Source organism: Leuciscus leuciscus, assembly GCF_965113295.1.
Source record: "Leuciscus leuciscus genome assembly, chromosome: 1".
In the NCBI taxonomy this organism is placed as follows: domain Eukaryota; kingdom Metazoa; phylum Chordata; class Actinopteri; order Cypriniformes; family Leuciscidae; genus Leuciscus; species Leuciscus leuciscus.
The window spans coordinates 84,357,573-84,385,547 of NC_138725.1; the positions used below are offsets into that span (position 1 = coordinate 84,357,573).

Here is a 27,975-nt window from a genome sequence, read left to right on the forward strand (position 1 = left end):
AGATAGTCTATTGATAGTCTGCTGACTATAACTTACTTCACAAGTACTTATCTACTTACTCTCATCAGATTAGTATCTGTAGATTGTCTATTAAATGTTTGTAGCAATCATTACACTGTATGTAACATGTAAACTGCTATTAAACATTCTGTCAGTAAAGTGTTACCAATGTGTTATCAATTTAGGTTGTAGATGTTCAACAGCGTATTTGTAGATATGCAACAAATCCTCAAGAGGTTCTCAATAGTACTTTAAATAGTCAGCATGTAGCTATTAACCAATGTATCAACAGACTTTCAGTTAACATGCAGTTGTCTATAAGTAGCAACACAACATCATTTCAAATGAACCTTAAGTATATATCTGGTTAGTTACACTTGATATTTTGCTTTCGCAAGGATTTTCAGAAGTGCTCTACTAACTGTTTGTTGCATATAAATAACCTTTCAGTAAACTGTCATTTTACTTTGAGGTAAATTCATATATTCATCTGTTGCCACATTTGGCCCATCAAAATGAAGTGAAAATCTAAGAAATGCTGTTGAATGACTCTTACAGGCCAGCATCACAGGTTAAAGTCAGTTGATTTTCAGCAGACAGTCAATAGATAGTAAGTACCGACACTGATGAGTATTTGGTTTAAGATTAAGAAAATAACAGTACCACAGTAATTACATATCTGCCAAATGGGAAATAAATACCAGAGTCATTAGTTTGTTCATTAAACTGCTTTTAATGAAATGCTGTAAATAAAAATAAAAAAATTTTTTAAAAACATGACATTTTTGTATTACCAAGTTAACATAAAACCTTTTTAGGGTTATAAACATGAATTTAAGCAACAACAAAAAAAGAAAGAAAAACATTTAGTCAGTGATAGAACTGACTGATATCATGCAAAAGCTTTCCGAGAATTCCCTGTCTGTGTCTCCTGCCTAACCAACAAGTCCATTCTATATATATTAGATGTTTTTTGAGAGCCTTCTCTGACCGGTTTGCACGCAACCTCCACACTTCCGTCTTGAAGTTTGCCCATGCTCTTTCAATGGTTTGTGTGTGTACCCCTGTCAATGGATTGACAAAATTAATGCTATGGTTCACTGTGTGGTGTTGGTATCCTCTCTCTGAAAGTGTTGAGTATGCACGCCACTCATCACTATGAATGATGCTGCCTCTTTTCACATGCTTCTCTATTATTGGTAAAAGGGTCGTCTTGTCCCTTTTGTCCACCAACCGCAACACTGGTTTTCGGGAAGGCAAAATCTCAACCATTCCGAATACCCAGCTTTTCCTTCTCCATGCAGCTCCATAACGCCCTCTGGCATACTGAAAAAAGAATGAAAGAAATTAATGTCAGACACTCCTGTTTTCTAAAAGTCAAAAGCACTAGCCTCAAAATAACTATTTTCAGGTCAGCTGATAGGCCTACTACTAATCCAAAATGCAATTTACAGTATCTTACGTTTAATGCTTTAGATTACAGCCCAGAAAGTACTACGTAAGATACTGTAAATTACATTTTGGATTAGTAGTAGGCATATCAGATGACCTGAAAATGTATAGTTTAATTACTATCTGTAATAATAGTGTACCTATAAAGTACATACATGTAAGTATAAGGAAACAATATGTAAAGTTTGGGGAATAAATGGGTAACAACATGGAGAATGAAAAAATTATTATACTGTAAGTATTATAGAACTAAGGGGTACTTTTTCTACTATTATATTTGGAAGCAATTTAGCGAGAACATACAATGCATACTTTTTTTTAAATAATAGTGTACCAATACATAAAGGCTATTTAAAAATTACAGGGTACATGTCTGTGCATTTATACTTTTTTTGTTGTTGATAAAAAGTGCAGATGTAAAAGTGTAAAAGTGCAGATGTTTTAGATTTGGCTTACATGTTTCAAGGGAAGTAAAACTAAAACTATTGCATTTTTTTTTTAAATACTGGGTAAATACTCTTGTTCCATGTAGTTACAGGGTAAGTGGTGCTTGTTAACCTCTTGTTCCATGTACAGTAGTTACAGACTAAGTACAATACAAATACATACACAGTCTAATATCACTGATTCAGAAACCTTTGTTTGAAAAACAACATTTCAAAACAGACTTGCAACACTTCTTATTCATCTAAAACATTTTTTTTAAATAACTTTTTATTTCAAATACAGAGAGAAGCACGTTTTGCCCTTTGTTTATTTTTCTTGCTTGGCGTCTTCCTCCTCTTGTTCCTCTTCCCCTTTTTCAATCTTTCCACTGATGAATCTTAAGAAGGAATTCCATGTATTTTGCTATTCTGTATTAAATATTAAAAGAAAATGCAGTACACCCAGAAATGTTTTACATAATTTACTTTTTTGCTTCCTACAAACTGTCACCAGTGTGTGCATGAGAGTCTAGTTCACGTTTGACGGAAATGTAAGCACGTTGTGAAACACATTGTGAAGCTTGTGAAACTCACACGAAAACTGGCGTCTCTTTCCTCCTGTCTTGTTTGTTTCTCATTGTTATTATCTGTTATTGTTTGTATTTTGTTGTGAGCAATATTAAAAACAAAAAAAACTGATGGCATCCGACTTCCGACGTGCTCACGTCACGTCAAGCGTGATCTCAACTCTCATGCACGCGCATATTTATTGCAGTATGTGCTGTTAGATAATCCAACTTTTTGGAACACATGAGCTTGCATTATATGTATTCCCAGAGATAATTAATTTTTCTAAAAACCTTTATTTGTGTTAATCTGAAGAAGGAAAGTCGTATACATCTCGGATGGCATGAGGGTAAAATATGAGTAAATTGTGGGGATGTATTTCTGGGTGTACTGCATTTTAAATGAATAAGAAGTGTTGTGAATCTGTTTTGAATTAAGTTGTTTTTCAAATAAAGGTTTCCCAGTCAGTGATATTAGATTGTGCATGTATTTTTATTGTTCTTGCCCTGTAACTTCATGGAAAAAGAGGGTAACAAGCACCACTTTAATTTAAAGCCCACAATGTCACACTTACCCTGTAACTACATGGAACAAGAGTATTTCCCCAGTATTTAAAACTAAATTGTAATACTTTTGCTACAAAAATAAATAAAAAAAACTATAATTGCACAGATATGTACCCTGTAATTTTTTAAATGTATTGGTACACTATTATTACAAAAAGATACGCAGTGTATGTTCTTGATAAATTTCTCCCAAACATAGGGTTGTTGTATCATAATAGTAGAGTAAGTACCCCTTTGTTCTAAAATACTTACAGTATAATTAATTCTCGTGGTTGTGACCACTTTATTACATTTTGTTCCCTTATACTTACATGTAAGTACTTATAGGTACGCTATAATTACCAAAAGTTAAACTAAATTTGTTTTAATTACACAGTACTTTGCACGCTGTAATCTAAAGTGTAACCGAACAATGTAACAATATTGTGTCTTGTCTACACTGTAAAAAAATCATAATTTTACAGAAAATAACTGATTTTTTTGATGATCATTTTCTTTCATTTTAAATTCAGCTCTTATTTTAGGTATTGTGACATTAATGACAAATTCCAGTAATTCACATTTTTTAGAAAAAAAAAACTAATTTAAATAAACCGAAAAAACACTGTTATTTCACAAGTATTTCCTGAATTATTATGATCAAATACCTTCATTGCAAAAAGAAAATCGTAAAAACAGGGTCAAATGACTGGCAGCTGCAGCTGCCAAACAAAAACCATAAAATTAAAGTAACATATGCTAATTTAAATAAAGTGCAAAAAACTTGTCACAAATTTGATGTCACCATGATTGAGATCAGTGTTTGACTTAGCTAGGCTCATGACCCTTGAGTTATAAACATTTGTTTTCACTGCTGTTTAAACTGTGTTTTTGAATCACATTTGTTATGGTAATAAATGCAGGTGAAAATCTCATCAGATGTTAGTCACTTATTGAAGATGTTATAATCATCATGTGGTGATCTGATTCACTGATATAAGTTTGAGTCAAATCTCTGAATATATTATCTGAGGTTACATAATATATAGAGAGACTTTAGTTTTATCAGAGCCCGTATACGGAGAGCCTTGGCACTTCCTATTAGCCCCATTGTATCGATCTTGTTTGCAGTTCCATTAGAATTCCACTGGAGGTGATCGCGGGCGAGTGCAGACTGAATGGGAGTCTATGGGGCTAGACGGCTAAATGTGTCTCTTTCACCCGATTGCCGTTGAGAAATCTCAAATTTTATTGTAGGTTTTGCAAGTTCAACATGGGTTATAGGTCGAAAATTGAATGAACGAGTACTTATGTCCTTTCGATTTCTAACAGGCTGAGTTGTTGTTGCCCGTAACACGCTAGCATTCTGCTAATGAACGCTGATTGGTCAGTGAAGGACTGATTACGACCAGAGATACCGCTTGATGGCATCGTCGCATCCGAAGCGGGACCAGAAACAAACAAAACAAAAACTCTTCTAGCACGTGTATTTACCTGTGTCAGCTGTGTTGTGTATTTACCTGTGTCAGCTGTGTTGTGTAGTTACCTGTGTCAGCTGTGTTGTGTGTTTACCTGTGTCAGCTGTGTTGTGTGTTTACCTGTGTCAGCTGTGTTGTGTGTTTACCTGTGTCAGCTGTGTTGTGTAGTTACCTGTGTCAGCTGTGTTGTGTGTTTACCTGTGTTGTGTAGTTACCTGTGTCAGCTGTGTTGTGTGTTTACCTGTGTCAGCTGTGTTGTGTGTTTACCTGTGTCAGCTGTGTTGTGTGTTTACCTGTGTCAGCTGTGTTGTGTTTACCTGTGTCAGCTGTGTTGTGTGTTTACCTGTGTCAGCTGTGTTGTGTATTTACCTGTGTCAGCTGTGTTGTGTGTTTACCTGTGTCAGCTGTGTTGTGTGTTTACCTGTGTCAGCTGTGTTGTGTATTTACCTGTGTCAGCTGTGTTGTGTGTTTCCCTGTGTCAGCTGTGTTGTGTGTTTACCTGTGTCAGCTGTGTTGTGTATTTACCTGTGTCAGCTGTGTTGTGTGTTTACCTGTGTCAGCTGGGTTGTGTGTTTACCTGTGTCAGCTGTGTTGTGTAGTTACCTGTGTCAGCTGTGTTGTGTAGTTACCTGTGTCAGATGTGTTGTCGATGCCTCGAGAGAAAAGAAAGTGCAGAGCACGAAAGCACCAAAGTGACTGAAGGATTGCCGTAAAGCAGTATCTCTGGTCGTACGATGTGTATGACGTCATTGACATTTTAAAAGACTTTTTAAAGCAAATAAGTGACTCTAAAAAATCTAACACCCAGCAATGTGTAATTTCTTTGCATCTCCTTTCGAATACAACATTCAAATTACTAGACAAAAAATTATATCCTGAGAAAAGTGGATTTTGATGGGTATAGCGCCATAGACCTCCATTCATTCTGCACTCGCCTGCGAGCGCCCCCGCATGGACAGAGACGTGTTACTGCAGCCAGTCCAGAAACCGGAAGTAAGCAGAGAGTGCCAATTCTCTTCCTATTAGACATTCTCTGGTTTTATACAAAGTGTATGATCCATGTCATAACTTTTCACATGACCCTTGTAATATTGTGGCATCAGTATTATAACAATCTGATATTCTGAAATTAAATATATATATATATATATATATATATATATATATATATATATATATATATATTATAGAGAAAATGTTTTGAGGTTTTTATTTTTAGGAGTATAGAGACATCAAGAATCAGCGTATGTCAACAAATCAACAAAGCCTTTTTGTGACTTTAGTAGTTTGTATTGTGACTACTTCAGAGTTTATCAGAATTTTTTTTCTCATTGTCACCATTGTTGCGATTTATACGCTGATTCTTGATGTCTGAGTGAGTCTATATGATCCTGTCAGAACATTTTCTGTATAATGACTTCATAAAATCTGAGTATCACAGCACTGCAGGATTATCTGCACCAGTATTGGCATGCAAAATTAACAACTATTATTTAATGACTTAATCAGATATTAGACTTCAGGTTGTATCAGTAAATCAGGCCTTTACATGTTGACTATCATCACTGAAAGTGACCAACATCATCTGATCTGAGTTTCTCTTGGATTCATTGCCTTAACATATTAAATATGTATATATGTACAAACTTTATTATTTTCAATAAAACATCAACTCTGTTAATTCTCAATAAGAATGTTAGTATGAAATAAATAAAGTCTGGATTGTAATAAGTGAAGATGCTGAGATCCTGAGATCTGGTAGTGTTTAATGTTCTGTTGGGATGTAAAGTGTTTCTGTATCATCTGTTTTGTGTGTCACCATTGTGTTGAAGAGTAGAGCCTGAGCTTCAGTTCAGGATGAGCAGAGAAACACTGAGGTTAGTCTATGTGTTACTTTATTTAACAGACAGTAACTGTGTAGTTTCTGATGCAGTGATGTATAGTCACAGTAAATCATGCATGTAGTTCACTGCAAGAGATTCACTTTTTATAGTGAATGTTTTTTTTTTTTTGTGTAAAAATTCAGGAAATATATGTGAAAAAACTGTTTCTGTTAAAAAGTTTCATGAATATTTCTGTAAAAGTCTTTTGCACTTATTTAAATGAGGAAATTTGACATTAATTTTACGGTTTTTGTATGGCAGCATTGCTAACAGTCATTTGACAGTGATTGCTGACAGTCTCTTTTTATTGTAATAATTTAGGAAAATAACAGTGTTTTTCTGTAAAACATTTAAGGAAAGTTTCTATAAAATGCTTAAATTAGGATATTTTACTTTATTTTTACGGTTTTTGTTTGGGAGCCGTAGCTGACTGTCATTGACCGTTTTAATAAGATTTTATTTTTTACAGTGTACACTTCCACATGTGAAGAGAATAAATGTTTTTTTAGGTCAAGGCTTACTTTTCGTCTGTGGCGAAACTTGCTTTCGTCAATGTGTACACATATATTGAGCCCACCAACTTTTTGTCCTCTTTTTTTCCTGAGCCTCCGTATACTTCTCACACATACACTTCGCAATTTCATGGACATCTTGGACAGAGTCGCACTACTATTTGAGATGTTATCTAGCATCATATCCACCTGTCGCATATGGAGACCCTGTGAAAATCTAGACATAATGCCATGCAATATTATTGTAAAAGGACAGAATCAAAAATGTAACGTGCAGACTGTTATGGATGAAAAGGCACTAGAGATCACAGACAATATAAACTTACCTGTGTATATACTTCATCCAACTAAAAAGGCTTGCATGGGAATGGGAAAAAATGGACTTGGTCCTAATGCTTTTTCTGTGTCGTCCACATGACTTCTTGCACTGCCTGCAAATAAGAAGTATTCATCATATAAAAAACATTCTTAAACACGGTAGCATTTAAAAATAAATAAATACTTTTAAGCCAGTTATTTTTTAATCATTTTTGCTGTAGTGTGTCAGTGGGAAATATCAGTTTACATTTCCTAACATTAATTTTGTCATTAATTTAAATAATCATATTTATAAATTAATAATCCAGTGAGATTTGTGTATGCACAAGGAATCTGACAACAGCCGGTATGATCTGATCTCACCATCATCGAGTCCGTCTATGATTACATGAAGAAACAGAAAAAACTGAGACAGACTAAATCCAGAAGAACTGTGGGAACGTCTCCGAGACATTTTAAGAAACCTTACAAAAAATATATAATAAATATATGTATGTGTGTGATACCAAGATAATCTCATTTCATTTATTTTGACTTAAGTTTGAGAAGCCCTGTGGTGCTCGATAACTACCTTGTCATTGTCACCATTATGTTCTGTTAGTGTCATCATCATGGACTTTTAGTTTAAATGACCAATGAAAGTGAATTCTGTATAAATTAACCAGAAACATTATCCCACCTTTTCTGGAATTGTCATATTGTTAAATTCTGGATCAATGTCTGTCAATTTGTATGTAGAAAAATAAAAGTATTTTAATCTTCCCCTTAGGGGTGAATGGAGGTAATGCACACTCACTTCAATTTTCTAAAAAGTAGATTATACATGTCAAATATAAAATAACCAGTGAATGTCCATTTATTTAATGAATTTGGGTATCATTACTGAAGGTTAAAGGTCACCCATTTTTCCTGAATCCCACCGGCCCACTTTATCTAACACACTCAGCCAAAGTGGGCCAGCAATATTTTAAAACTAACAAATTTTAATAAAAAAAAATATTTGCATTTTATTGGATGATTTCTGGTAGTTACGGACTATAAGAGGGTAACACTTTGTAAAAGTAGCAAAGAAAAAATATTAGCTAAAGTGTAATGCAGTATATAATTTGTACAGTATATAATTTTGTGCATTAATGCTTATGTGAACGGAAACTTTATTTTTTTCCGTTATTATCTTCAATAAACACATATTTCTCAGCTGGTTTACATGCCTGATATTTCTATAAATAAGTACATAATCAGATACTTACCAGATGTAACCATCTTTACAAGAAGAGGTCACCATTTTCATGCGTTTCTTGCATCGCCTGCATTTCATTCTACCATGGAGTAATCTTTTTCTTTGCATCCACTTTATTAATTTCAGACGTGACTTGTTCGTTTCACTCACATAAACTTTCTCAATGAGTGCTCTTAATAAAGTGCTCATCTATACAGTTGATTAAATGTCCATCTATTCTTTTTACTTATGTTACCTTCTAAGTTTGATTTCTTCCCTCCAACCCGAACTTCATAACCTGAATTGTATCAAATTCAGATGTTTTAAAAATATATATTGAGCTCTGATGGCGCGATTTCGAACAGACAAATCCGGAAATGGGCGGGGCTTGACGGCCCAGTTGTTTTGGGAATAAATATTATTTTAAATAAAATAATAAACTTTATGGTGTTTGTTTTTATAATATTTAATTATTTAATTGTAATAAGGTTTATTTGTGTTATTATTTAGTATTTTTTCCTGTCCCGACTGCACCTACGGCGATGTCACAAGGTAACTGGTACATTTCTCAGCGCTGTCGTCACACAGTCATTTCCGATTACTCAAACAATTTTGATTTAATCATGTTTTAAAGATTACTGGGGCAGATTTTCATTTGTATGTCTGATAAATGAAAATAAAATTGTGAGTGTTTATAAAAGATTATAAATTTTAGTGTTATATAAAACAGACTCGAATAGATTATTCGACTCTCTTTGCAGCAAACGCCCTCTTGAGGAACACTACTTAAAATGTTTTACCGCCCAATAGATCTTCCTTAACGGCAGAAAAGCCATTTGAACTGAACTCCCGCACGGTGTGATCGAACGCTGTAACGCTCCAGACGTCTTAACAACTGTGGAAAAAAGGTATTTTATTTAGTTTTTGACTTACAATGTCATTTAGTGTAAAGTGATCGGCTTTATTTGTTTCTATAAAACAGAACATATTTGTGTTATATGTTGTAATCACTTGAAGTAAACTAGTTTTTATGGCTAAAAGCATAAATCTTTTTTTTTTTCTTTTTTTTTTTTTTTTGCATACAAGTATATCAGAAATATAACAATGATAAAGTGTTAAAAAATAAACTTTGTCATTTAGTCATTAGTCAGGAAGACTGGGGCCTGTTGCACAAACTGCTTAGTTATTAAAAGTTAGTCATCTATTTTTTTTTTTAAGACTTGTTATAACTATTTTAAGTCAATGCATAAAAATTTGGGTCAAATCTAAGACCGATAGTTAGTCAGACTAGTTCTTACCATAAAGACTGTTTATGCAATTGGCCTGGTCTTACCCTGAACATTGGTACGTTGATTGGATGCATGCTACTGTATGTGACATGATTTATTAATGTATTTATTTTTTGATTATTAGATGTCACATTACAACACCCGTAAAAAACGCAACGTAGAAAGTCTAGAGGATAAATGTGAAGGTAAGTCATTTGTCAAACAGTAATCATTTTATCAAATAGCAGTTCTTACACTTGCTACCCTGGTTTCTTTAGTTTTATTTGTGCCCTTCAATGTATAGGAAATCTGTTTTCTCTTAATATATTTATATACTCCTCCGTTATAGTGCTGTTAACTCTGTAAACTACATAAATGTGTTATCACTGTGTTTTTGTTGTTGTTTTAGCTCCAGTGAATACAATGAAGCCAATAAAACAAGAAATACTGATGTGGCAGAACAAGGTGGAAGTATTACAAAATAAAGTGAATGAGTTGGAAGCCCTGAACAGTGAGCTTCGGCAGCAAGTAGTGGAGCTTTCAGCACAGCAAAGTAACGGCTCAACATTCATTGTATAATCTTTACACTAATATATACATTGGATTGTATAGATTATATATTTTAGATGTGTGGTTTCCATATTTGTATTCTTAAAATTTATTTTGAGCACTGTTTCAGATAGTGCACCTAAATTTCCTTTTATGTATCATACAATGGAAAAGGAACTCGAAAATGCATATTGCATTTGTATTGATTTTGATGTAATATTTGTTATATTTCCTCCTTCAGATGATCTAATTCCTAAAACATCAGTGGCACATGAAGACACTGGCGGTGTTGACCTATCTAGTGATGGGAACACATCAACTGATGTAGAATCATCAGTCACAGAAGAATCTTGTGATGACTCCTCTTCAAGTTCAAGTTCAGAAGGGACTCGTCAAAAAAGAAAAGCAAAGAAAAGCAAAAACAAGAAAAACAAAAGCAAGAAACATAAGAAGAACAAGAGGAAGGACAAGAATGAATATGACAAGATAAAACGAGGTAAACACAGCTCACACAAAGTTTTTATAGAGATAGTTGTTTCACTTACTGGAAGCTGATTTCCATGCAATTAAAATTAAGGGGGGTGGAGCTTCCAAGCTTCAAAAAGGATGCAGGAGTGATGTGATACATTCCAGGACTTGAGTCATTTACATTAGTCGTGATATATTTGTGTGCGAAAAGACAGTAATTTAAATAATTTAGTAAACCATCAAATAATTTTGTTCCAAATATGTTCAGAGTGAATAAACTCTCTAGGTTACACAGTATTACACTGACAAGTACTGTAATAACCATTTTAAACAAACAAAATAGCATATGACAATACACATATATATTATATTCATATATACATTATATATATATATATTACCCGTGTCCCACCTCAATAGCAGCAAAAGTGTTTAACAATGCAACATAAACACAGTAAGTACATTGTACCTAACAATTAATATTTTTTAAGTACTTAGTTAAAGGGATACTCCACTTTTTTTTGGAAATAGGCTCATTTTACAACTCCCCCAGAGTTAAGGAGTTGAGTTTTACCGTTTTCTAATCCATTCATCCGCACTCCGGGTCTGGCGGTACCACTTTTAGCATAGCTTAGCATAGATCATTGAATCGGACAGGACCATTAGCATCTCTCTCAAAAAAATTATATTTTTCCTATTTAAAACTTGACTCTTCTGTAGTTACATCGTGTACTAAGACCGACGGCAAATGTAAATTGCGATTTTCTAGGCTGATATGGCTAGGAACTATACTCTCATTCCTGCGTAATAATCAAGAAACTTTGCTGCCGTACCATGAGTCCAGCAGGCGTAATAATATGACGCAGCCCCTGAAAATAGGTGTAATAGGTTAGACAAACTTAGTCCCGGTCACGTTGGAAGTTACTGAGCTGGGGACTATTTTCAGGCGCTGCGTCATATCATTACGCCTGCTGGACTCATGCAAAGTTTCTTGATTGTTACGCAGGAATGAGAGTATAGTTCCTAGCCATATCAGCCTAGAAAATTGCAACTTTTCATTTTCCGTCGGTCTTAGAACATGATGTAACTACAGAAGAGTCAAGTTTTAAATAGGAAAAATTCCGAAACTCTTTGGTCATTTTTTTGAGAGAGATGCTAATGGTCATGTCCGATTCAATGATCTATGCTAAGCTATGCTAAAAGTGGTACCGCCAGACCCGGAGATCGGCTGAATGGATTCGAAAACGGTAAAACTCAACTGTTTAACTCTGGGGGAGTTGTAAAATGAGCCTATTTCCAAAAAAAGTGGAGTATCCATTTAAAGACACCTAATATAAAGTGGGACCGATATTAATAATTCCTCAAAATTTTCAGTGCCGAGTGAAAAACCTTGTGAGTCTTTAATCTAGTTGCTAGTCCAGATTGGATGAAGGCTACTGATTCAGATTGGATGAAGGCTACTGGTTGTCCTGTCAGAACAACGTCATACTCCAAAACAGTTTCTTTAATGAGCAAATTAGACTAAGTTCTTGGGTCATAAAAATATTAAAACAAACTAATTAAACAATGGCAGTATAAAATATCCAGGAGACAAGTACTCAATCAAATATTTATCAAGTCATGAAGAAAACCTATCAGCTTTACCTCTCAGAACAATATTCAAACATCTTTCTATACATGGAGGAGTTTTAATCAGGTCTCAACAGCTGAGTACTTTTTTCTTAGCTTAGTCCCCCTAAAAATATGTTTACAAATGGATAATATACTTTTTAACTTTATCTGGAAAAATAAACCAAACAAACTTAAGAAAAATATCCATGTCAAATTATTTGAAGGTGGTGTTGTTGCAAATAAACAATAATCAATTCTGAATAAGAGACAAATATACTATATATGTCTTTGATGAGGTATATTTTCTTGCAATAAAAGGCCAGCAGTCGTACAGTCACACAGTGTCTGCAGAGTGTGACAGTGAGGGGAGGGCATCCTTTCTCCTTTATAGTCTTGACTCCCAGAATGTTATCTTTCTAGGTCAATGATGGAGCATTCTAGGGTATGTTTACACGACAACGATATGCTTAAAGTGGATTTTTTTTTTTTTTTTTTTTTTTTTTCTCGCATACAGACAACACCATTGTCAAAGCGATCTCCATTCACACAGGTCTGCGAAAACGATTAAAAACGCTGTATTCTGCTGCCAGGCCATTAGATGGCAATGAAACACTATAGACAGAACACATAATACACATGTACATGACGTCATCGTTTTCAGAGATTCACATTTTTGTTGTTTACAAACAACAAACTGTTTCCGTTTTCAAAAACTTGCACTTTGAAACCCGTTTCCAAAAGTTTGTGTTTCAGGCACCCAAAACACTGTTGTCGTGTAAACTTAGACTTCTTAGACTTGTTCCTCATATTTTATCCTTGAGTGGAGGCTAACGTACCAGAACTTTTTACCATTCCATATTAGAATAACTATTGTGTGTGCTCTTTTACTGTCATATGATGGTCACACACATATTAAATATGAAATTTCTTTCACAGTGGGTTAAATGGGTTAAACTCTTTTCAACAAATTTTTTTTTTTAGGGGGGATCTCTCTTATTGAGGTATTCACTTTTGTTTGTTTTGATTGTTTTTCAGCCAACAATGTTCGTGATGTTATACATCGATACAAAAGGCTTTTGAAGTTAACGCGACGTGGAGCAACCATGACCAAAGCCTTCAGAAAAGAAGGTGTCTCTCGGAATGCAGTGGCTCAGCTCGCCCCTATCGCGGAGCTGTACTTTGCGGACAGGGTCCAGTTCAACAGCATAAGCTTCACCCCAGGGAAGCTAGCCGAGTTCGCTGAGAAGTGCAGAGAACACATTGTGGGGGACGTAAAAAAAAAAGTGCTAGCAATGAAAATAAAGGGTTCACTTTTGCCTTTTTGCCTAAATAAATAATGTTAGAGAAAATTTGGTTTGCTACTGTATGTTCACAAAGAGGATGTTTATATTTCCTTGTTAAATGTTATTTGCAGTGATCCTACCTACAGTGACCTGTAGGTACAATTTTTTTGTTACAAAAGCTTTTTTTTGTCATTCTAGGCTAAGCAGTTTACTGAAAACAGAATCTTTTTTGAATCCATGTTTGGTCCTCTCTCGTTACTTTTTTTTTTTTTTTACAGCATTTCATTAAAAGCAGTTTAATGAACAAACTAATGACTCTGGTATTTATTTCCCATTTGGCAGATATGTAATTACTGTGGTACTGTTATTTTCTTAATCTTAAACCAAATACTCATCAGTGTCGGTACTTACTATCTATTGACTGTCTGCTGAAAATCAACTGACTTTAACCTGTGATGCTGGCCTGTAAGAGTCATTCAACAGCATTTCTTAGATTTTCACTTCATTTTGATGGGCCAAATGTGGCAACAGATGAATATATGAATTTACCTCAAAGTAAAATGACAGTTTACTGAAAGGTTATTTATATGCAACAAACAGTTAGTAGAGCACTTCTGAAAATCCTTGCGAAAGCAAAATATCAAGTGTAACTAACCAGATATATACTTAAGGTTCATTTGAAATGATGTTGTGTTGCTACTTATAGACAACTGCATGTTAACTGAAAGTCTGTTGATACATTGGTTAATAGCTACATGCTGACTACTTAAAAGCTCTTGCTTTGCTGTACTTTAAAGTACTAAGAACCTGTTGAGGATTTGTTGCATGTCTGCAAATACGCTGTTGAACATCTACAACCTAAAATGTATATGCAACAAACAGTTAGTAGAGCACTTCTGAAAATCCTTGCGAAAGCAAAAGATCAAGTATAACTAAGCAGATTTATACTTGAGGTTCATTTGAAATGATGTTGTGTTGCTACTTATAGACAACTGCATGTTAACTGAAAGTCTGTTGATACATTGGTTAATATCTACATGCTGACTATTTAAAGTACTATTGAGAACCTCTTGAGGATTTGTTGCATATCTACAAATACGCTGTTGAACATCTACAACCTAAATTGATAACACATTGGTAACACTTTACTGACAGAATGTTTAATAGCAGTTTACATGTTACATACAGTGTAATGATTGCTACAAACATTTAATAGACAATCTACAGATACTAACCTGATGAGAGTAAGTAGATAAGTACTTGTGAAGTAAGTTATAGTCAGCAGACTATCAATAGACTATCTAAAGGGGGACCATCAAAATAAAGTGTTACCAAAACAACAAACCATGTGACCTTTGTGAGAGGCCCACACCAAAGGTTGCAGTGAATTTTTCAAAGTGCAGTGAATCGTCAAACTTCATAATATGTGACCAAAATAGTCACTCAGGACACACAGCTTAACAGCTGCAACCTTCATGATTTGTGCTGCTACATTTAAAGTAACAATCTGATTCAAAATAAAAAATATGGCTTCATTCAGGGTTTTCCAAGTAAGCACTCATGAGGCACAATTCAATTCAATTCACGTTTGTTTGTATAACGCTTTCCACAATACACATTTCAAAGCAGCTTTACAGAAAGTGCATGAGTCCATATTACAATTTAGAGCCAACTGTCTAAGTTATGTATTTCAAAAATGTATATACAAAGTCACAGTTAGCTAAAAAAAATATTTAAACAATGAAATAATTTAATGCAGAAACAATGAGCTCATTGAAGTAATGAATACTTAATAATAAACGATTATGACATTTAGAAAAGATAGCACTGGTGCATGTTGATTCAGAGTTTGCATCATCTGAAGTCTTTGCGGGGTTTGGCACCGTCTCTTCATAGGTGTTGGGCATCTGCAGTCTTGACAGAAATGATATCTGCGAGGATTTCCAGTCCGGATTTAGACCGTACCATAGTACCGAGACAGCTCTCGTTAGAGTCACAAATGATTTGCTCTTATCATCCGATCGTGGTTGTATCTCACTATTAGTGTCACAAATTACGCCCCTGGCATCTACGCCAATATTAGTCTCTCTGCTTATACCGGTTTACCGCAGCCTGCCGGATCCAGGCCGTATCCAGATCTGATAAAGGACCTTCGGCTGGACCCGATGACAACGCAGTGCTGAAGTGTCAACCAGTCTCTGCGTTTCCTGAAGTGAGGTGGACTCTGGCCGTATCCAGATCAGATGGTGGACCTGCATGTAGACACGACCCACAACGCATGATGAAGTCAGCCAATCTGGGCCTTATCCAGATCAGATGGAGGACCTGCACATAGACACAACCACAACGCATCCCTGAAGTGTCAGCAGAGATTGTGTCAACTAGCCTCTCCCCTGTGACGGCCTCATCACGACAGCCATCGGCACTGATCATCAACAAACCCGTCTCCATACGTGCGTGATGACTCCAAATGGAACTAGATAATATTCTGAATGTTCCAATCCAATCTGACTTCTGACCTGTAAAGCTGCCTGGATCATAATCATACACTGTTCACTCGTTGGCCAGAGGAGAACTGGCCCCCGACTGAGCCTGGGTTCTCCCAAGGTTTTTTTTCTCCATTCTGTCACCTGATGGAGTTTTGGTTCTTTGCCACTGTTGCCTTTGTCGCCATTGGCTTTTGGCTTGCTTAGTTGGCACCATTTTATTTAATATTCAACAATATTATTGATCTGCCTGCATTGACACCATTTTATGAGAACCTAACTGAGCTGGACGATGACATCACTGTTTTCTCCAGAGCGGCTATATATACAAATTAACTAAATTATTTAACTTTTACTCTTAAACTAAACTTTTTTACAACAAAAATAAAACTGAATTACTGATCACTGAACTTACTGTGACACTATTTTCTTTTCTTTCCAATATGAATGGCACGAAGCGACCTCAGATGCTTCTGACTCCACCAAAAGAAGAAGACGGGTGAGTTGTGTCAGATGATGTGAACGTGCACCACCTTGCTTGTTGATGTATGACACGGTCGTGGTATTGTCCGATCTGACCAGTTTATGCTTGCTGAGCAGCGGCGTTTTGAGGCGTCTCAAAGCAAGTAGTAACGCTAACAACTCGAGGCAATTGATATGCCAATGCAGCTGAGGACCTGTCCAGCATCCTGCTACTGCATACCCATCGTGCGTGGCCCCCCAACCTGTCTTGGAGGCATCTGTGAACACCACCACATGTCTGGACGCTTGTATCATGGACACACCGGACCGGAGAAACACAGCGTCTGACCAAGGTTGGAAGGTTTTCCGGCAAGTTCAAGAAATCGCAACCAGGAACCTGCCGTCTTTCCACGCCCTCCATGGGACCCGGCCAAGAAGCCAATGCTGAAGTGGTCTCATATGTAACAACCCCAGCGGCGTGACTGCCATTGCGGAAGCCATATGCCTCAGGAGCCTCTGAAAGTATTTCAGTGGAACCACCTTCCTGCTCTTGAACGTATCCAAGCAGTTCAGCATCGACTGGGCACTATCCTCTGTTAGACGTGCCGTCTGTTTGACCGAGTCCAACTCCATACCGAGAAAAGAGATGCTCTGCCCGGAGGTGAGCTTGCTCTTTTCCCAGTTGACCTGAAGACCCAATAGACTAATATGCTGGAGCAGCAAGTCTCTGTGTTCGCACAACTGTTCCCGCGACCGAGCCAGTATCAGCCAGCCGTCGAGGTAGTTCTACGCCCTGTTCTCTCAAGGGAGAAATGGCCGCCTCCGCAAGCTTCGTAAAGACGTAGGGGGACAGAGACAGTCCAAAGGGTAGGACTTTGTACTGATACGCCCGATCCTCGAACGCAAACCTCAGGAATGGCCTGTGTTGCGGCAGGATGGAGACGTGAAGGTACGCGTCCTTCAGGTCTACCGCTGCAAACCAATCTCCTGGACGGACACATCTGCATATGTCCTTGAGTACTATCATCTTGAACGGGAGCTTGTAAAGGGCCCGATTCAAGATGCGTAGGTCCAAGATTGGTCTTAATCCACCTCCTTTCTTTGGCACAATGAAGTAACCCTGCATTTCCACCAACTGCGGGTCCAGGTCCGGATTTGATGCGGAACGGCTGCGGCCATGACTGACAGCTGAAGTCACGAGGACCCACGAGATTCACGTATGATCGCGCGATATAACCTGTCCCGCACAATCTGCCCTGTGTTGAATTGCTGCGTAACGGCTGCGGCATCCGGCAAAAATAGAAGCTCTGCGTATCTGCTCCGGAGGGCTGCGGATCGCCGGAGCTGGGACGGAGTCGGAACGCAGCCGTTCCGCAGTCAGTGAAAATACACACATTGACTTTAATGGAAACCTATTGACTCCGCCGCCGTTCCGGAGCGGATCCGCAGCCGTTCCGCAGTTGGTGGAAATTGGGGGTTAGGGCTGTAAAACCCTCGCTTCATGTTGGCTACAGACACCGGTTCTATTGCATCCTTCGCCAGTAGGACAGCAATTTCCGCACGCAAGATTGGGGCAGATCTGCTCTTCACAACCGTGGAGCGAACGCCAGCAAATCTGGGTGGGTGTCAGTGGAACTGAATTGTGTAGCCGCATGCAATGGTGCTCAGGAGCCAGCTGGACGTACCAATACAATACAATACAATCTTTATTTATAGAGCACAATTTAAAAACAACCGAAGTTGACCAAAGTGCTTTACAACACTATAGATACCACAAATAAATACACAGTAAGAAAGACACAAATTTATAAAACATAGTAACATACAAGCTGTAAACACAGGCGAGGTTCCTAAGGCCAGAAACACAGAGCAATAATTCAAGGGATGTTAAACACTAAGGAAAACAGATAGGTTTTAAGAGTGGACTTAAAAACAGACAAGGTTGGGGCAGTTCTGATGTAAAGCGGGAGATCGTTCCATAGCTTTGGACCAACAACAGAAAAGGCACGGTCACCTCTGGTTTTTAGTCTTGTCCTAGGCACTTGCAACAAATTAAAATTAGTAGATCTGAGTGATCTTGATGAAATGTAAGGCTGTAACAAATCAGTTAAGTACTGTGGGGCCAGACTATGTAAAGATTGAAAAACAAACATTAAGATTTTGTAGTCGATTCTATACTTAACTGGCAACCAATGAAGTGAAATTAAAACCGGCGTAATATTCTCGTATTTGCGCTTTCCTGTGAGAAGCCGGGCTGCTGCATTTTGGACTAACTGCAGGCGAGAAACACAAAACTGAGAAACACCGACATACAAAGAGTTGCAATAGTCAAGCCGAGATGTTACAAATGCGTGCATGGCTATTTCAAGCTTCTTTAGAGATAGAAATGGCTTTACTTTTGAAAGAAGACGAATATGGTAGAAACAAGACTTAACCACTGTGCTTATCTGCTTATCAAATTTGAGGTTATTGTCAAACAAAACACCCAAATTTCTGACACATGAGGTACTGTATGGTGACAGAGATGTACTATCGAAATCGTATACACATTGTTCAGTCGGACCAAACACAATGAATTCAGTTTTACTCTCATTGAGGCTCAAGAAGTTTGTTGCCAGCCAAAGTTTTAGCTCCTCCAGACAATCCAGAATAGGCTTAAAGGCGTTCTTATTACCACGCTTTAAAGGAATATAAATCTGAGTATCATCTGCGTACAGATGGAAAGAGACCCCATATTTACTAAAGATAGACCCCAATGGAAGCAGATAAAGAGAAAACAACGCTGGACCAAGAATCAATCCCTGAGGTACACCAGATCTTAACTGTATCTCAGAAGAGAAATGGTGCCCAATATTGTACCAGGGGGGCTCGTGGCACCACTGACGTACCAGGAGGAGGGCAGCGAAGTGGAGGGCAGGGAACCAACACGGAGGGCCCTAAGGCGTTCCGGAGGGGGGTCTGTGTATATATCACATGAACCTGCCACTACTTGGTGGCATTGAGTACGGGAGGATGCAAACCTGGGTCCTTGAACCGTACTCGTCTGCCAACTGGCGACACAAGAGGGGATTGAGGCAGGCCAGACCGATCTGGGGTGTCTGATAATCTGAACCTCTTGAAACCCAGGGTTGAGAATTTCTGTCCCTTTGGCGATTCGGAAACCACTGTACTCTGGAGAGACAATGGTGGAACAACAACCACCAGACAAACTTTTGTCCCCAACCCTGGGTGGCCTGTATCAGGGACGCTTACTCTTGCCTCCTGGACTGGCAAGATCTGACACAGGCTGGGCAGCCTGCCTGCGGCTAGCTCTATGCTGAGGCCCAAGCTGTGGTGGGGGCCTAACAGGCTGTGCTGCCTTAGGGGGGAGCCCTCGGCGATGTGCTGGTGGAGTGACTGCTAGTGGCGACGGGGTGAGATCCTCAGCAGGCCGTCGCGGCAGGGTGAGTCGGGCTTCCTCCACCTGCGACTGAGCTACAGAAGGCTGTTGGGCACCACCCACTGTAGTGTCGCCGAACAACCCCGTCTGGGAAATTGGGGAGTCCAGGATCCGAACCTTGTCCGCATCCTCCATATCAACCAGACTGAGCCAATGATCGTGCTGCTGAACCACCAGAGTGGACATTGCCAGACCGATCACGCAGGTTGCCACACTTGTGCTCAGAAGAGCCAAGTCGGTTGCCTTACTGAGCTCACCCATGAGCTGACAGTCTGGCCTACCCTTTTGCACGTCCTGGAGTGTTTTAGCCTGAAAAAGCTGTAACAAGGCCAAGGCATGCATAGAGGCAGCAGCTTGTCCACAGGCTCCATGAGCCGCGTCTGACAAAGCAGACAACGACTCCAGAGCCTGTGAGGGGAAACACGGTTCTCCAGAGCCGGATGTAGCGGCCGCCGGACACAGTTGTTCCAGAACAGCCCGCTCCACCGGAGGGATCGCCGTATAACCACTTGTCGCACCGCACTCAAGGGTAACGAGGGGGGAGGAGCCATCCTGGTCACTTAAGGCAGTAAAGGGTGATGACCTGGTTAGCTCCCCATGCATCTCGGGAAAGAAAGGTCCTGAAGCGGTGGGCAGAGCCCGACCCGCTCCAAGAAACCAATCATCCAGATGAGCGGGCCCGGGCGGAGGATTCCACTCGAGCCAAACAGCCTCGGCGTCCCGTTTCAGCATAGCTGATGACTGTGGATCTGACTCAGGCCATGCTGTACAACCCAGGGGGGACAGCACGGGGGAATCGTCCCCGACAGTATACGGCTCGCCCTCAAATGTAATGGTCGGCATCCTATCCCCCTGGTGAATTTCCAATGGAACGTCTAAATTAACCCATTACAGATGAATCAGTGCTCAACACTAGAATCCAAAGATATCGATGTGAAGGAGTTGTGATGAGTCCACGGGGAATAATCTCTGGGCAGAGCCTCAAACACAACTCTGCGATCACCTGACTCCCACCACCCGCGAGGGAGTGGCGCAAAAATCAGGGACTCTACATTCGCGAGCGAACGTGAGTCTAGATCTCAACACCGAGATAGGCATATTTTCACAAAGAAAACATGCACCATCCACAAAAGCTGCCTCAGCGTGTTGTATGCCCAAACACATGACACAGAAATTGTGACCATCACAGAGGGCTAGGGAACGACCACATCCAGCAGCGCACAGGTGGAAAGACATCCTTCTTCCGGAGAAGAAAGATGAAAAACTCACCCGTGTTTACTTCCTTGGAATAACGCCCTTCACCAGTGCTGGTGCACAGAGGGATGTCATTGCAGGGGGTGTTGCACAGGGTTTCCCGTCAGTGTCGCCGCAGAAAGTGAAGCACTCACTTTCCTCGCCCTTAAACCGACTGTCAGCCAACAAACACAAAGGTTGCTGTGAGAACAGCAGTTAAGAGATTCAGAAGCTCACGATCACCGCTGCCACATGCTGTAACGTCAGCACTGGGAGAGCTTCCAACAGAAGTGCCGACACACAGGCTTGTTATTAACCCTCTGAGGTTGAGAAACGCGCCAACGCGTTTTGCTGGATTTTTTTCACATAGCAGCAACATAAACTTAAATTACTCCGTCATTTATGGTTATACAGAAAAAAGAAATATAAAAAAAGAATCTGTGATATTTCTACTTTTGTATGTGTCCACTTACAATCAAATCAAAACAGTGTGCTTTTGTAAAATAAAGAAAATAAACAGGGTGTGCGTTCTGCCTCTCCGTCGCGGTGAACTTTTTTTTCTTGAGCACGTCTATAAACTGAAACATAACTCAGCGAATACTTCTCACACATTTATGAGCCATATACCTTTATGCACATTTAAGTGTGTACTTTTAAATGATCGGATTCAAACTGAAAACAAATATTCTCTGTTTAAGTAATTTGTATAAAACCAACAGGATGTCCAGTATCTCAAACGCTTGCTAATTACTTTTTAATTCGACACGCCCACTCGCGCAAAAGAGATTCACATGCAAATCTCCACATGGAACGCGAACGCCCTCCTTACCTCAAACACAAAACACCAAAACACTTCACAAGTCTCTGCTTTTCGTCGAGTTTGGAAGACACGTCTGAGCTTACATTGGATTTACATCAGAAGAAGAAGAACGCGATTTGAAGACAAGAAAGATGTAAGGTAAGAAATTCTTACTTATTAGTTTATGGTATTGTTGCATAAACTTCACATTGCAGTTGAACTGTTGCTAGATATATGGTGAATATTATACTATTTAGACCCGTGTTTCCTGTTAAATACTGTTTGTGGATATCTGCTCAAACATAGATATGTATAACCATAATGTTTAATATTTTGGAGCGCGATGGCGTTTGAATGTTATCACATTTTGGAGCGCGCTGTGCGTTTGAATGTATCATATTTTGGAGCGCGCTGTGGGTTTGAATGTATCATATTTTGGAGCGCGCTGTGGGTTTGAATGTATCATATTTTGGAGCGCGCTGTGGGTTTGAATGTACAGTATCATATTTTGGAGCGCGATTGCGTTTGAAAGGAAAAATGCACCAAACATTAGGCTTTATGTTTGTACTATTATCTAATTTCATATCATCATAACGAATGGAAACATTTGAAGTAACATATGATAATCAATATATTTTTCTCTAGCGTAGTTGTTCTTGAAATCTTTTGGAAGATTTAATTTATTGTTATTATTATTTTATGCAGCACTGCGTAGCCTATGCCTACAAGGCACAACAAACCTGGTGTTCATTATATATATTGTTGGAAACGTGTGTGTGTGTGTGTATTCTGTGAATTTTAAAAAGAAATTTTAACCAGAAAAATCTAAAATCTATTCCCAAAATCGTGCAGCCCTATAGTTTCTCTTGATATCAGTATGTTCACAGTTTTTTTCTTTTCTTTTTTTTTCTTTCAGGGACCAGATGCAACTGAGTCCTGCTGACTTCAACATTCACATGAGTCTCTGTACATGAACATGGTAAAGTGAAAATCAAACACCTTGGAAATGAAAGGTATGTTTTTAGGAATGGCACAAAGGTCTCTGTCTTTGGATCATTGTTTTCAATGTGCTCTTTTGTCATTTGTATTTTTGGATTGTGTTGTGTTGTAAATAAATCCAAACAATCTAAAAGCCATTCTTTTTTAAATCTCCTCATTCTTTGTGCAAGGTTGCTCTGAATGACAGGGCCTGATCGCTCCTAATAGGGCAGTTAGGGGAGTGTCTTTGTCTTTCTCAGGTGTTAAAAGCTTACATATTCATGAGATGGTCACGCCTCTTCGCATATGGCTTTGTCACACAAAACACGTCTTAGAAATTTTAAATCAATATATTGTCTTATCTGAATGAGCAGTCAGGGTGATTTTCACATAGTTTTGGAGCAAATATTCTAGGCTATGTCATACAATTTTCAAAAGTCTTGTGAAGAAATAATCAGTATGGGTTTCATGGCCTTATTTCAGTGAGAATTTTTTTTTGTATTTTCACAAACCACGCATAAATGTCATTATCTCAAAACTACAAACTTTTACATACATACATGCTGCTGATATATTATTGTAGCAGAGTTTGTGCTGAATACAGTGTAATCAGACTTTAGCCATGAAAATGTCACAAGTAACAGAAAAAAACACAAATGTCAGAGCATGTCAGACCACCTCCAGAGCCCAGAAAACAGCTCAGACCTCAGAGGGTTAAAGTACACTTTTAGAGATATCGACATAACAACCGATCGGCTCCGATCGGCTCCGAAGCGAAAAGAATGAATGGTGGGTGTATCCACTTCCCTGTTATACACGCGTGGATTGCGCACCTGCCAAAGCTCATTTGGCTTGATTTGTATACAATATCGAAGACATCTGGCTCCCTGGTGTGATCCCATCAGTTGGTACGATCGACTACAATTGACTGACATCTGTATTGTAAAAAGCCCTCGCACTCATGTTTTACCAAACCGGTAAGAGATCTTTTGTAGAATGTGGGTAACCAGACTATTTTGCTTTTTTTGTATTTTTATTACTTTTATTGTATTTTTTGTCCATATAATGGATATCATTGGGAACTGAAACCTTTTTATTACACATATGTTCAATTCAATAGCTTTTTCACTGTACAGTATAAAGATTATTTCACCATTTTTGATAATGTGTTCTGTAAACAGGACAGTTATTGCCCACCTATTACATTGCAATAGCTATTTTACAGGGTAAACTGGGAGGGTTATGGACAGCTCAAGAATTCTTGAGTTCCAATGGATGACATAACTCCTCTATTTCTGGACCCCATTCCTAATTCACAGAAATCATCTTAACCACACCAAGGGACCTCTCAGATGAGTTTCAGGAGCCGCTCAAAGGAAGAGTGATCTACAGTGGCTGATGCAAAAACCACCACACCTGTGTTCAGTTCTGTTCCACCTGTGCATTGCTTTCATGTGGAAACCCTAAACAATACCAAGACAGTGACGAAATGATGCAAAAAAAAAATGCTTTAACTTTTGACCAGTGTAAGAGAATTCTAATCTGGACTGAAGAATTTAATTGCATTTCAAAATTAATAAAAAAAAATAAAAAAAAATTATATTACATCATCAGTGGGCAGTAGATGGGTGGGCCGTCTGATCCAGACACTGTATAAATTATATGACAAGAAAGAGAGCAGAACAAACTCCTAACATGAGGAGACTCACTCATGGCTAATGAGACAGAGGATCATGACACTCAATACTGCTTTCCTGCCGTCAACTCATCATGTATCAAGGGAAAACGCTCTAAATATGAATACAATATCATGTATGTGTTTTTATCATTGCTGTCAGCATGGACTGTGTTTCTGAACCTGCTGGTGATCATCTCCATCTCTCACTTCAAGAAGCTTCACACTCCGACAAACCTGATTATTCTCTCTCTGGCTGTGGCCGACATGCTTATGGGAGTTCTTTTACCCGTAGAGGGCTCTAGGCAGATTGAGACGTGTTGGTACTTTGGAGACACTTTATGTAAACTTTTTATGATAATACTTGGATTGGTTTTCTCAGGATCTCTCATTAATTTAGTTTTAATTGCTGTTGATCGTTATGTGGCTGTGTGTCACCCTTTACTGTACCCACAGAAAATAACCACAACTAAAACTTTAATAGGCATCTGTCTGAGCTGGGTTTGTTTTTCAACTTATTACACTATCCTTGTAATTAATAATGGATATTTTGACAATCCACTCAGAACAGACATGTGTTATGGAAAGTGTTCTCTTACAATGGGGTTTGCCTGGTTTGTTATTGATCTGTTTGTGTCTTTTATTTTTCCATGTACCCTCATCATATCTTTATATTTGAGGATTTTCTATGTTGCACATCAGCAAGTGAAAGTTATAAACTCTCTGATGAAGGGTGGTAAATGTGTAACGGAAGGTTCATTGAAGAGGAAATCTGAGAGTAAAGCTGCTCTGACATTAGGAATCATTGTGATAGTTTATATGTTTTGCTATGTTCCATACTTTATCTGTTCTATATCAGTAAACTCTTCCACAACCATAAATGTTTTGACATGGGTAGTGTATACAAACTCAGGTCTGAATCCTCTGATCTATGCTTTATTTTATCCCTGGTTTAAAAAGACAGTTAAACACATCTTAACTCTGAAGATATTTCAGCCATCATCCTCTCTGGTCGATATTTTTACAGAGCATCAATTGTAATTAAACTGGTAAAGCTGTCACTCATAAAGGATATGATTATCTTTGTAGGATTTATATTTGTAATTTACACTACATGTATCTTAGTATGTAGCTTATTTCAGAGAGTATGTTTTCTGCATTTGATGTTCAATTTAACTTCTTACCACACACATTGAAATAAATCGACACAATGTTCATAAATTGTAATAAATTAGCTCATTTAATAAACTGAGCATGCAGCATACATCCTCAATGTACTGGAATAAATGGTAAATGTAGATATTATGTGCTTTATGCTTAATCACTTTCATCAGTCATGTTGCATCTGTGTTATCAAAAACATAATGACCAAAACGGGACAGTCATACAGACCTAAACCCGGTCAAAAAAAGTGATGTCCTTTAAGACATTTTCTGGGAAAAAGCAGTTAAAAGTTAATGTATAAATATTGGTATGAACATAAAAAGATTCAACAACTGGGACATAAACTAAACAAATTCTGCAGACATTTGAGGAAAATAATAGAACAGTGAGTCCCTGAACAATATGAAAATAAGCTGTCATATCTGGTGTAGCCAGGAGCTGCTGTAAGTCCCACAGATCATCCTCATGGACTGTAGCAGACTGGCCTTTTCTTGCTGTGAGATGTTACCCCACTCTTCCACCATAGACCTATGTCTATGTCCCCATAAAATATGGACACCCAACATGTGTGGTGCGTGTGTATATACAGTATTCATTCATTCACACACACACACACACACACACACACACACACACACACACACACACACACACACACACACACGCATTAAATAAAACAACATTTTTGGTTATATTTTATTTTAAGGTGTCATTGTTAGTGTAATTATATATTTAAGTACTTAGCAATATTAATTAACAACATGTACTTTAAGGTTAGGCTAGCATTATGGTTTGGTTTAGGGTTAGTTGCATGTAATTATGCATAATTTACTGTTATTACTATGGTAAATACATTTTTCAGATATATAACAAGGGCACTGTAAAATAAAGTGTTACCAAATTTTGCAATGTTATGTAACCACTCAAAGTTTGGCTACTGTTTTTTTTTGTAGTACCACTACTCTGCAGTAGGGGGCTCTATGTGTCATGCTCCCTTGTATATAGCCATGTGGGAGAAGAAGTCAGGTTATGGTGTGGAGAGGGAAGCATGGTTCTTCTCTCTTAGTTCACCCAATCTGTTTAGAGTCCTGGGGTGCGTTTCCCGAAAGCATCGTTAGCCAACTATGGTCGCAAGTTCCGTCGTTATCAGCATAGTTCAACGATTTGGTGTTTCCCGAAACCATCGTTCAAACGAACGTTCGCAAACATCATTGCAAACTTGTGTGGTTGGAACGACAGCTCTCGAGCTGTCGTTAGAAGCATAGTTTCTAGTTTACATTAGATGTAGACTGAATAAATCCTTATCTTTAGCAAAATAAGCAAGCTGACATTCAGTACAACCCGTGTTATTTATTTAGAATACATACAAATGTAATTTATGTCTTTTAGTTTGTCAAGAGATTTAAAGCACCGTTTTTGAAGACTGCGCATGTGCGAACGTGCTCTACTATGTAAGAACGAGCCAAATATTGAGTCTGGTAATAAAGCAAAATAACTGAGAAAAATTAGAAATGGTCTTCAGATGCCATGTCTGTAACTTATATGACAAAATCTAGCGTTAATTCGATCTCAAACAGATTAATTAAAATAAGTTATTAGTCCACCACGTGCGAGACGTCATAAACCAACGTGGTTGAACGATACTTTGCGACAGACGGTTTCGGGAAACAGTCGTGACTAGCTAGTTGATTTCTCCAACGATGCATCGTACTATGGTAGTTAAGCAGAGAGCTATATAGTTGTACGGGAAACGCACCCCAGGTTGAGAAACTATTGTTTCAAGCTCAATCATGTAAGTGTTTATCTTTGTCTAATTTATGTCATCTGTGGTTATTTCCTGTGTAAGCTGTATTTAGTTTGTTGGGTTTTACGGTTGTTGTTTGTTTTGAAACCAGCGTGCTAATGCTAGTTTGTATGTTTTGTTTGTAGAAGGACTCTTTGAGTATCATCTATTGTCCTTTTTGTCAATGAGGCTCAAGATTGAAGTTCAAATAGGAACATGAATTCCAATTGGACAGGGGCATCCAAGCCCGACTGCGTTCATTTGGGATTTGGAGTCATTGTGGATGGTTACTAATTGCTGCTTCACCTCAGTCACGGGACTATTATTCTATTCCTCTTCATCACTGCAAATGGAACAATTGATACTAAGACATAAAAC

The 27,975-nt window shown here is 38.2% G+C and overlaps 2 protein-coding genes and 1 long non-coding RNA gene across 3 annotated transcripts; 2 read left to right on the plus strand and 1 right to left on the minus strand.

Moving 5' to 3' along the window:
- Positions 1–6,183: 6,183 nt before the first annotated feature.
- Positions 6,184–8,753, minus strand: LOC309508903. The gene is made up of 3 exons (XR_014209737.1): positions 8,431–8,753; positions 7,189–7,293; positions 6,184–7,079 (listed from the first exon to the last, which is right to left on the minus strand). It is a non-coding gene; the product is annotated as an uncharacterized lncRNA (long non-coding RNA).
- A 1,059-nt stretch (positions 8,754–9,812) lies between these two features.
- On the plus strand, positions 9,813–15,761 carry LOC309477062 (uncharacterized protein; the record flags this gene model as incomplete). Its single annotated transcript, XM_082140173.1, has 5 exons — positions 9,813–9,873; positions 10,077–10,220; positions 10,458–10,712; positions 13,331–13,566; positions 15,690–15,761. The coding sequence occupies 5 exons, from the start codon at positions 9,813–9,815 to the stop codon at positions 15,759–15,761; spliced, it is 768 nt and encodes a 255-aa protein (XP_081996299.1).
- An 8,886-nt stretch (positions 15,762–24,647) lies between these two features.
- LOC309497234 (trace amine-associated receptor 13c-like) lies at positions 24,648–25,691 on the plus strand (the record flags this gene model as incomplete). The annotated part of the gene is made up of 1 exon (XM_082167468.1): positions 24,648–25,691. The coding sequence occupies exon 1, from the start codon at positions 24,687–24,689 to the stop codon at positions 25,689–25,691; it is 1,005 nt and encodes a 334-aa protein (XP_082023594.1). The 5' UTR covers positions 24,648–24,686.
- Between the last annotated feature and the right edge of the window lie 2,284 nt (positions 25,692–27,975).